At 35.9% G+C, this 11,264-nt stretch overlaps 1 protein-coding gene across 2 annotated transcripts in view; it reads left to right on the top strand.

Moving 5' to 3' along the window:
* Positions 1-1,513, top strand: part of LOC107676278 (uncharacterized aarF domain-containing protein kinase 1-like) — a 137,811-nt gene extending 136,298 nt beyond the window's left edge. For both annotated transcript variants that reach the window (XM_016470810.1, XM_016470809.1), the window contains one exon: positions 855-1,513. In XM_016470810.1, the coding sequence (XP_016326296.1) occupies positions 855-1,023 (169 nt within the window). In that variant the 3' untranslated portion in view covers positions 1,024-1,513. The remainder of the gene's footprint in view (positions 1-854) is intronic.
* Positions 1,514-11,264: the final 9,751 nt, after the last annotated feature.

Genomic DNA, 11,264 nt, shown 5'->3' with positions numbered 1-11,264 from the left:
TGTGTGTGTGTGTGTGTGTGTGTGTGTGTGTGTGTGTGTGTGTGTGTGTGTGTGTGTGAATATATATATTAAATAATACTAAATCTACTTCTATGACTGGTAAGAAATATTTTGTTTTACATTTTCTCAGCTCAATTCTCCTAGATTCGGCAGGTCTGGCAAAAACCTTTGGATTCCGTGTGCCGAGCATGCAAAAAGTTACTGTTGACATTTTTGCAAGATTTCTGGCAAAGTAGGACGGGTGTCGATTCGTGACTGACTCCTGGGTTCCCATCAGTCCCTGCTTTCTGTTTTCAGCCTGTATTCTGTTCATGCTGTCGCTGTGCTCCTGACAGATGGTGGAAATGATACCAGCGTGACATCTCCAGCCTGACACAGCAGCTATGGTCTGAAAAGTCAAACTTGTCCAGTCCACCTCAAAAAGCTTTGTACAGTTTGAATACTCAGAAATTAGAGCGAATTTCACCATTACCCTCCTCTTATTTCTCACTCCCCTCATCTTTCTTTTTCCCAAGGGAACGTGTAAGGAAATGAATGCGATTTCACTTACTGTTTGTCAGTTCAAAGCTGTTCACTGTGACAATGTGAGATGCATTCAGGAGAGCGGAGGAGTCATTGTTTTCCCTCCAAGGACATCCCACTTACTATGGCCTTGACACTGCTAGCTGTCTCTCTCTCTCTCTCACTGTTAATATTACATGACCTAGTGTGGTCTTTCTAAAGTCCTCACTTATACCACGAAGCCTGAGCCAACACAATCTGAATCATTTACTTTAACCAGTGTAATCTCACCTCTCCTCTACTGGATCTTAGTCTTTCTTATCTTTCTCTGTGTCTCTGTGCCTTCCTTTTAGACACAAGAGGAGTAAAACCAAGTCTCGGACCAGGCTACTGCAGATCTCTCTGTCTGAGCTTTGGTCTCTGTGTCAGATAGAGCTGTATGAACTTATGCTGTGGCTCCGCAGCTCCGCGCTGGCCAGATGGGTCTGTTACCTCCTCAACTGCCTGCCCTACACAAACTGAGAGCCTTGAACCATGCCATTACGCCCTCTCTACTGAACTCAACACACTGCCAAGTTCATTGTGTGTTGATCATTAACCGTTTTTAATAAGAGCTGAAAGTCAAAGAGTTTTTTTTTTACTTAACAGACAGCCATAGTCATGAAAGTTGACTGATCATGTGATTAATTAGTCATGTGATCAGTATGTGTGAGCAAATGCTCCATGCATGTTTAGTTTCTTTTAAAGTAACCAAATGATATTTTTCACTGTACTGTAAGTAGGTTTGCATCGTGCAGTATCTCAGACTTGTGAAATCGCTTCTGGATTCAGCATTAAGCTGCCATGTGCACATCACGTCTCTGCCGAATTTCATGGAAAGTCTTCATTTTACATTCCTTCAGATTTCAGAACATATCAAAAATTTTAATACAACAGTTACAGAATAACATAAAAATATAAGTTATTTATTTTGGGACTTTTTTTGAGTTAAACTGTGGTTTATATGTCATGCCGGATCAATAAATGGGATTGTTTTTATTTTTCGTGTTTGTTTGTGGGTTTCCTTTTTATCTTGTGTTTTATTGTGTCAAATTTGAGTCACGCTGAATTAATTAATCGGTGAACCAAAACATATTTTTTTATGTGGAACACAACAGACAACAGACTTCTCAATTCTGTACAGATAAGCGTATGGTGACTAAGGGCTGTCAAGCTTCAAAAGAAAATAAAGTCATTTATGACTTGTTTGCTGTATTGTAGTCAGTGTTATTTTAGTATCATTGATACACTATTATGGTTTTTAATATTTTTAAATATTAGATTTTATTTTTATATTTTCAGTTTTTTCTATTTTTCCATTAGTAATTTTGTTGTTTTTGTCATTTTTATAATTTTTTAATGTCTATATAGTTTTTTATTTTGTTCTAGTTTTTAGTTTTAGTTATTTTAATACTTAAATATAAAGTAAATGAAAATGAGAAATGCTGCCTTGCCAACTTCCTGAAATATTTTATTTCAGTTAATGTTTTATTTTAAGTGCTATTTTTTTTTGTTTTTAGGTTTAGTTAAAGATAATATCCCTGATTTTATAGATCGTTCAAACGCAAATGATGATCCTGTGTGACCTTAAATTTAAGTCACTATTTACTGAAAATGGTCCATGCCGCCATATTTACATATTTAAAATAAAAATTACATTGACATTGATCATGATGATCTGATCACGATGTATGATGTTTGAATATGCGTACATGTAAATGAAATGCATTGTGGAGCTTGGGCAGTCTTCAAATAATAATAATAATCTAAAGAAGAAAGTGTTTAATGGATTTTTTTTCTCAATTACATTTGACGTGTATATAAGTAGTTTTCTCTGAATGCATTGCATGCAGTACAATCAAGAGCTTGTAACGGCATAAATGTTGTAAGCTAGACCTGTATCAGATGTTAAAGAGTACATCACAGCTAGTCTTTTTTTTTTTATCTAGAGGGCAAGTTTTGGATCAATTACACCCTGTTCTACCCTCCCAGGCTAGCTTTTTGAGGTTAGACCCCAGTCGAAGGGCCACAGGAGCAGAGCATCACAGAAAAGCCCTCACTTCCCCCAGCCTGAAGGCAACAGCCAGCAGTCAGGAAGTCCAAACCATACTAATGCCCTTAGGCTAGAGAGCAGATTTTAGCTGCCAAGCATCAGATGATGGACATTATCTGCTCAACAAGTCTCTTCCACATCACTCTCTGCTCAGCTCACAGCTGAAACGAAATTGCTGAATCCCAGCTTCACCATCCACAATAATGTGTCATTTACTGTGTCCACAGTTAATCCTGTCAGGCACGAATTGCAGTGTGTTTCCAGGAACCATACAAACTTATAATTAATAATTTCTGTGGATGGGATGCACTCAAATTGTGTAAGTGCACTATTTCATTTTTTTCTGTCCCCTTGATATTTGCTCTTTACAATCTCTGTTGTGTTATCCTTTTTATTGGATGTGTTGTTGTTTGTCATGTCGGGACAATTGCCTTGGTTAGCAATAGCTGAGCTGAAGGGTGAGGCCCAAAACAATGGAGGTCTCTCTCTCTCTCTCTCTCTCTCTCTCTATATATATATATATATATATATACAGTAGTCAACATTTGAAGTGGATCAAAAAAGTTCATCAAAGTTGTCCTAAGAACTAAGTTATCCTAAAAAGAAGGTTTTAGGACAACTTTGATGAAATCTTTTGATCCACTTCAAATGTTGACTACTGTATGTATGTATGTATGTATGCATTATTTTATTTTATTTTATTTTGTTTTGTTGTTTTGTTTAGTTTTCATGTGATTGCACAAGAATTTGGACCAAATGCCAACTTGTGCAGGGGGAAGTTTCAATTTAGTATATTTTTATTATGTTAGAATGATTTCTGAAGGATCATGTGACACTGAAGACTGAAGTAATGGCTGTTAAAAAATAAGCTTTACCATCATGTAAAATGTTACATTTTAAAATATAATAAAATAGAAAAAAAGTTATTTTAAACTGTAATATCTGACAAAATATTCGTTTTTACTGTATTTTTAATAAGATAATACAATTCTTTATTATGCCTCTTTTTTTCCTTTTAGAGCTCTAGATGAGACAAAGCAGTGGTAATTTTTATACTTAATTAAAAAAAATATTGTTTTGTCTATTAAAAATAACCTGTAAAATGTAGTCGATATGACCTTGTTATATGCATTCTTTTTTGAAATTCATTAATTGTAATGTATCTTAATGTGAATTACACATTATGATTAGCACATAACTTCGATCATATATATGTACATTAGTGTGTGTGCAATATAGCATATTTTTTTTCAATAGTAAGTTTTAATAAATGTGCTTTTTGATGAAATGATGATATGAAAACCATTCCTGAGGAATGATGCTGCTGCTATCATATTCATATTTCTAACACAAAACACTTCAGTGATGTACTTTTGTCTCAATCCCTCCTCCTCTGCTTTGTCTTTCCTTCTCTTGATGAGTCAGAAATGGAAAATCTCTCTCCATCTCTCTCTGCTGAGTCAGAAAAGGACAATGGCTGCTTTTTCCTTATCACTTTCTTTCCATCTCTTAATTAGACTCGACCTCTGTAGGCAAACCCAGAGCCAACGTTAAGCCTGTGTCTGCCCAGAATAAAAAAAATCCATCCATCTTGATCAAAAAGCTGAGGCTGGAGCTGCCAAATGTAATCACCCTGGTAATAGGTCTGAAACCTCCAGTGGGTACAAAAAGACGTCCAGCGTTGCTGTAAGGTGACCGGAGAAGTAGAAGTTCAGCTTCAGGTGTGTTCTTTGGTTTATTTTCAGTAAGGTTGCTGTAACTGTGCAAGCAAAACACTGGTATTTAATTGGCTAATCACTTAGAGATAATAAAATATGACCACCGAGTGAACTTTACTTATGTCTTCCCCTTCTAACTATACTTTTTATTATTTTATCGTTCTCCACATTGTGTGACCTATGCTCTATTGTTTCTAAAAATAAACCCTTAAGCAGCAGACAACTTTATAAACCACAAGCTATCTTATTTTACCTAAGATAATTTTTCTTGAATTGTATAACAGTGAGAACCACAGTATTTAAGAATATCCACCTTCAATAAACTTTAAAGACTCAACAAAAAAAAATCATTGTAAATGTTCTGTTGATATGACTATAATGTATAATTTCAAATGTTGATGGTTCCTGATTTGTAACCTATCACAATGCACTGAATTTAAATATGCACATATTCAAATTACACAATTGCAAAATGTAGAACTTTTTCAGAGAATATCAACATAAAGTTTAATCTGCTATCATGCAAAGCTTCAAAAAGCACTCACACCATATGAACTGTGATGCTTGCTGTGCTTTTTTGCTGAAATCAGCTTCATTGTCTCAAAATTTCTGTGCAAATCAACAATAACATACCTGTTTATAGCAATATGTTTCTTTAAAAATAAGAATGTGGTGGTTTTGATGTATGTGATTTGTCCAGTTATTATATTATCAGTGGCTTTGTAGCTGCGGTTTAGTGAGAGGAAGAAATAAGGCATGGGAAGTAAATTAAATGTCACAATCAATTGCCCCACATAGCAGAATGTAATCTCTTTACTTCCCTATGGATGAATGAAGGGGGAGTACACCATTTACGCCACTGTACTATACTTCATGTTGCTTTTATCTATCCAGTTATCCAGTTTTGTGTAGTGTTGTAATCATGCTTGTATGTGTGTGTGTATCATGGTGCACTGTATTTGTGACTAATTACAAATCTTTTATTATACCAATATTTTGACCTTGACCTTGCATAAGGCAGAATATTGCTACTATACTGCTACTAAATGCTCAAATGTTTGTATCACTGCTTTCTCTGCTGTTAACCCGCTCAAAGCCTGTTAAGTCTCGGATTAGGCCCAACCAGAAGTGGGACATCCATATCTGTTCTCAAATGGTATTTGGCACTCTTTGCTTCCTCATTTCACATTTACCATAAAAAGCAGTATTATTAGGAGTTAAAGGAAATGGTTCACCCAGAAATTAACATTTGCTGAAAAGTTACTCGCTCTCAGGTCATCCAAGATGTAGATGAGTTTGTTTCTTCATTAGATCCTTTTTGGATAAATGTAGTATTACTGCACATCACTTGCTCACCAATGGATCCTCTGCAGTGAATGCGTGCCGTCAGAATGAGAGTTCAAACAGCTGATAAAAACATCACAATAATCCACAAGTAAGTAAATTCATCAATACGTCATCAATGCATAAGTTTTTAGCTAAAATATGAGCCTATAATCCATAATAACACTCCAGTGAAAAGTTCATCCCCTCTTCTCACATTGAAATCCATTGAAAATTTTCGACTTTACTTAAAGGGATAGTTCACCCAAAAATGAAAATTCTGTCATTATTTACTCACCCTCATGTCGTTCCAAACCCGTAAGACCTCCGTTCATCTTCGGAACACAAATTCATTTTTTTTTCTTTTGCACACAAAAAGTATTCTCTTAGCTTTGTAAAATTACGGTTGAACCCCTGATGTCACATGAATTATTTTACCATGTCCTTGCTATGTTTCTGGGCCTAGATCATGTAAGGACCCTTGCTGTCTATGGGAGGGTCAGAGAGCTCTCAGATTTAGGGATGCACCGAATGTTCGGCAACCGAATAAGCGAAAAGACTGAATAAATTGTACCGAACAATGATGTGACGAGATCAAATAGCAACCAGCGCAAAGTGAGAGGCGTGCACTCTTTATAAGGCAGCACACATGTCAGCAGTGTGGAAGCATTTAAAACTGTCTGAGAAAGAGTCAGGGTGATTGTTGCTGGTTACTGTATGATGACTGAAATCACGAAATGGCCTTAAACAGTTAGTAAATAAACTGCAGAACGTTATGTTTTCTAATACACGCACGCATTGCATGTATTCTGACAGCGCTGCACGAACTCGAGGCAGATCTGCTTGTTAACCAGGGTTCAAAGTCCAAAGCGCAAGGGAAATCTGCGCTGAAACAGTGTTACTCGTCAGTTGCTCAGTCACATTTTTTGAATTTTTACAAGGCATGTGACAATGCAATATGTGCAACATATTCGTAATGAGACTCATTTATAAATCTGCTGTTGTCAACAAAAATAAGCATTGAGGTCTTCCTGTGCGTTTCTGCCAAAATAAAAGTTGAGAAAAAGCAAGATTACATTCGTAAACGTTAGTATTTTGTATTTTACTGTTGTTCTGTAAAACAAAATAAAAAGTAAGACAATAATAATGATAATAATCATTACAACAGCTCTATTTTAATACATTTATTATAACATTCACACATAGTGTTCATATTGGGATCTGTAATATTTTGTTACATATTTTCTGTTAATATGTTTTAAAAGAAGTTTCTTCTGTTTAGCAAGGCTGCTTTCATTTAAAAAAAAAATACATGCCTTATTCAAGAAGGGGGTCTGATGGCCAACAAATATTATTTTACTAACTTATTAATTTTAAGTTAAATTGTGCATTGTTGGTATAATGTTTGCTAGAATTTTTAAAAATGTTCAGTGTTAAATATTTTTAAATTATTGTTTTGTAATTGATTTTTTTCTTTGAAAAGCAAGACAAAATAGTAAAAAGCACATTTTGGCTATTTAATTTATGCAATGGTGAAAAAAATTGGCAAAATACATGGGGGGAAAAAACCTCGAAAAACCGTGTTCGGTATTTGGCCTTCGGCTTTCGGCCCAGTGTTTCATTTTGTTTGGTTTCGGCTTCAGCCAAGAATTTTCATTTCGGTGCATCCCTACTCAGATTCCATCAAAAATATCTTAATTTGTGTTCTGAAGATGAACGGAGGTCTTACAGGTTTGGAACAACATGAGGGTGAGTAATTAATGACAGCATTTTCATTTTTGGGTGAACTATCCCTTTAACAAGACATTAAATGTTGGACTGGAATTGTGTGGATTACTTGTGGATCATTGTTTTTATCAACTTTTTGGACTCTCATTCTGACGGCACCCATTCACTGCAGAGGATCCAATGGTGAGCAAATTTCTCCAACTCTGTTCTGATGAACAAACTCATCTAAATCTTGGATGGCCAGAAGGTGAGTAAATTGTCAGCAGATTTTCATTTTTACGTGAACTATTCCTTTAAATCCATTGTGTAGTATTGTTCTGTTATACTACACAATGTTATGCTACACATAATTCTGTTATACTTCACAATGTACACTTCATGTACACTTTGTAACATTGTATTGTTTTCCTTTTCAAATCATCTTCATAATTTGAAAATAGACATTCTGTGTTTCAGAGAGGGTGGTGTTTACATGTGAAAATCAGTTTTAAACCATCTGCATCGCAGAGGAAAAGGAAACCACATTCGTATGGCCATTTCCTGACGTTTTTAGGTTGGGTAGAGACGCGGTGGTTTAAGCGTGGCTATAGATTTAAGAGCAACGGCAGCCATGAAAGACATTTTAATCTGCTAATGGAAAATCACATTACATTTTTTCCCTCCAATTTGGCTCTTCTGTGCAATATCATAGATTTTGGATTGCAGCGCAGGCTTGGATGGAGCCACTTTTCTTCTGGCTGTCCGCATGGTAAAACCCAGCATTTGAGATGGAGATTACTGCTCTCCCAAAGAATAACTTTCCCCTGGGATTATCTTCATTTGCTCTTATGCAGCCGTGACTTTTCTCATCGCAACCTATTATTCCATCAGGTGAGGTTGGTGTGTGTTACCCGAGGGGATCCAGAGTCCCTCTGAATGTTTCAGATGTCTGGTATCTTTGTATGGGGTTCCCAAGGAAACTCTGGGAGGATGATATTCATGTAATCCTTCCAGTCACAATGCTCAGGGTAAAGAAAACACTGCTTACCTCATTTATCTGACCTTTTGTTTTCTTTTTTTCCAATCAGTCTCCATATGTTTTCATAGTGTATGTTGTGTATGTATATATACTGTATATATATATATATATATATATATATATATATATATTGATTAGATATTTTATTTTATTATTTATAATAAATATTATTTATGTATTATAGCAAATCATTGAAACCCACCCTGTACATATTTTTAATTTATTGGGGTTTGAACCTACAACCTTTGGTTAGCACCCATTCACTGCAGAGGATCCAATGGTGAGCAAATTTCTCCAACTCTGTTCTGATGAACAAACTCATCTAAATCTTGGATGGCCAGAAGGTGAGTAAATTGTCAGCAGATTTTCATTTTTACGTGAACTATTCCTTTAAATCCATTGTGTAGTATTGTTCTGTTATACTACACAATGTTATGCTACACATAATTCTGTTATACTTCACAATGTACACTTCATGTACACTTTGTAACATTGTATTGTTTTCCTTTTCAAATCATCTTCATAATTTGAAAATAGACATTCTGTGTTTCAGAGAGGGTGGTGTTTACATGTGAAAATCAGTTTTAAACCATCTGCATCGCAGAGGAAAAGGAAACCACATTCGTATGGCCATTTCCTGACGTTTTTAGGTTGGGTAGAGACGCGGTGGTTTAAGCGTGGCTATAGATTTAAGAGCAACGGCAGCCATGAAAGACATTTTAATCTGCTAATGGAAAATCACATTACATTTTTTCCCTCCAATTTGGCTCTTCTGTGCAATATCATAGATTTTGGATTGCAGCGCAGGCTTGGATGGAGCCACTTTTCTTCTGGCTGTCCGCATGGTAAAACCCAGCATTTGAGATGGAGATTACTGCTCTCCCAAAGAATAACTTTCCCCTGGGATTATCTTCATTTGCTCTTATGCAGCCGTGACTTTTCTCATCGCAACCTATTATTCCATCAGGTGAGGTTGGTGTGTGTTACCCGAGGGGATCCAGAGTCCCTCTGAATGTTTCAGATGTCTGGTATCTTTGTATGGGGTTCCCAAGGAAACTCTGGGAGGATGATATTCATGTAATCCTTCCAGTCACAATGCTCAGGGTAAAGAAAACACTGCTTACCTCATTTATCTGACCTTTTGTTTTCTTTTTTTCCAATCAGTCTCCATATGTTTTCATAGTGTTCATGGAAGACAGAAAATACTGTAGATGAAGAGAAGGGATAAAAAAAGACCAAAGAGAGCACAAAAAGTGTGCATGACCAAAGAACAATAAATCCAGTGGGCATGTATGCCGCTCCTCTGCGTTCTCAGGCTGCAGTGGGAAATGAGTTCATTTAATACTGTGAAATTCCATTAGAAGAGAACATGACAATTTTGTACAGCAAGCACGCCGTTTGCAGGCCCTCTTAGACACTCATAATTCCCCCATAAGACCAACTCTGATGAAACAGCCAAAACATATTTATTCAGAGATTTAATCTCTGTAATCACAAAAATGGCTTTACTGTTGCTTTGGAAACAGAACAGAAGTGAATGACCTTATTGTGCGTGTATGTGTTCACCTCCTGTTTAAATGTGTAAAGTTCAATTTTCAAGCATTTGCAAGTGAAACAAATATTAGGGCAGCGAAAACAGTATTAAAGGTTCAGCACCTTTCTGACTCTGTTAAATATGATATTGCGCGAGTTCAAAAATTCAGGGCATTTTTTATTTTTATCCATTTTATGCTTTGTTCAGACTGCTGCAATGAACTGGCTTGACTTCAAATAATATTCATAGTTATTCATATAATGAACAAGATATAGACTAGAGAATACAGCGAGCAGCATGACATGACAATCGTTAGCAGGTGCTGGTCTTGTCAGGCCTCTTCTCGTTCCTGCATTGATCGCTTGGTGTAATTAAAGAAGAGCTTGCTTATGCAAAGCCTTGTAAATGAAGCACACAATCATTAATTAGGCTTGGATGAAACACATTGTCTGTGAGTTGCTCTTGAGATTTGTCCAGCGATAACAAAAGTGCAGTTAGTCTTGAGGCAAGTCAGACCACTCTTAGTTAACTGCCACTCTGCCTCGCAAGGATCAATACTAATCTTACTGATTTAGGCTAAGCTCAGACCGTTTCAATAAACAGGCAGCGAAGAATTGTGCCCTGCTTCAAAAGCATGCCAATGTTGTCTTATGTAAGATAATTTGTGCTCTCTAGAGGGAAAGGTACTTTTCCACTGGTTTAGCCATTGGAAATATCATTTGAATTAACCTCCAGATGTACATGGTTTTTATGAGAAAGCTTAGAGATGAAGTAGAAAATAGACAGCCTTGTCTGGGTTTGCTGACTTAAGAATTATGCCATTTTAATTTAAATAGTAATTTAGAGGGAAGTTACATGCAGTGACATTCAGAATTGATAGCTACAGAATTGAGACCTACATATGGAGTGATTCTAATGTCATTAAAGGGACAGATCACACCAAAATTAAAACTGTCATCATTTATTTACCTTCATTTCACTCCAAACTCTGTCACAATAGCACATAAGTCTTCTAGTCAGAAACTTTATAAAGTTTTAAGTGTTCTTTTCACAGCATCCACTCCTTTTTAATGTCAATAGTGACAAAGTGCTAAACTATTTGTGACTTTTTCTCACAATTCTGAGTTTATATCTCTCTGAGGAACTCTGAGGAAACATTTAGAATTGTAGGATTGATATAAGCTCACAATTGCAAGAAAAACATCAAAATTGTGAGAACTCAAAATTACCTTTTTTATTTTTTGTATAAAAACAGAATTGTGAGATGTAAACTTAGAATTCTGAGGTAAAAAGTCAGAATTCTGGGTTTATATCTCAGTTTTGAATGTATATACTGAATAATAATTAATG

This window comes from Sinocyclocheilus anshuiensis, unplaced genomic scaffold (genome assembly GCF_001515605.1).
Source record: "Sinocyclocheilus anshuiensis isolate Anshui unplaced genomic scaffold, SAMN03320099.WGS_v1.1 scaffold3105, whole genome shotgun sequence".
Taxonomy (NCBI): domain Eukaryota; kingdom Metazoa; phylum Chordata; class Actinopteri; order Cypriniformes; family Cyprinidae; genus Sinocyclocheilus; species Sinocyclocheilus anshuiensis.
Note: the sequence above shows the minus strand (reverse complement) of the source record. Positions and strands in the feature narration are given on the sequence as shown.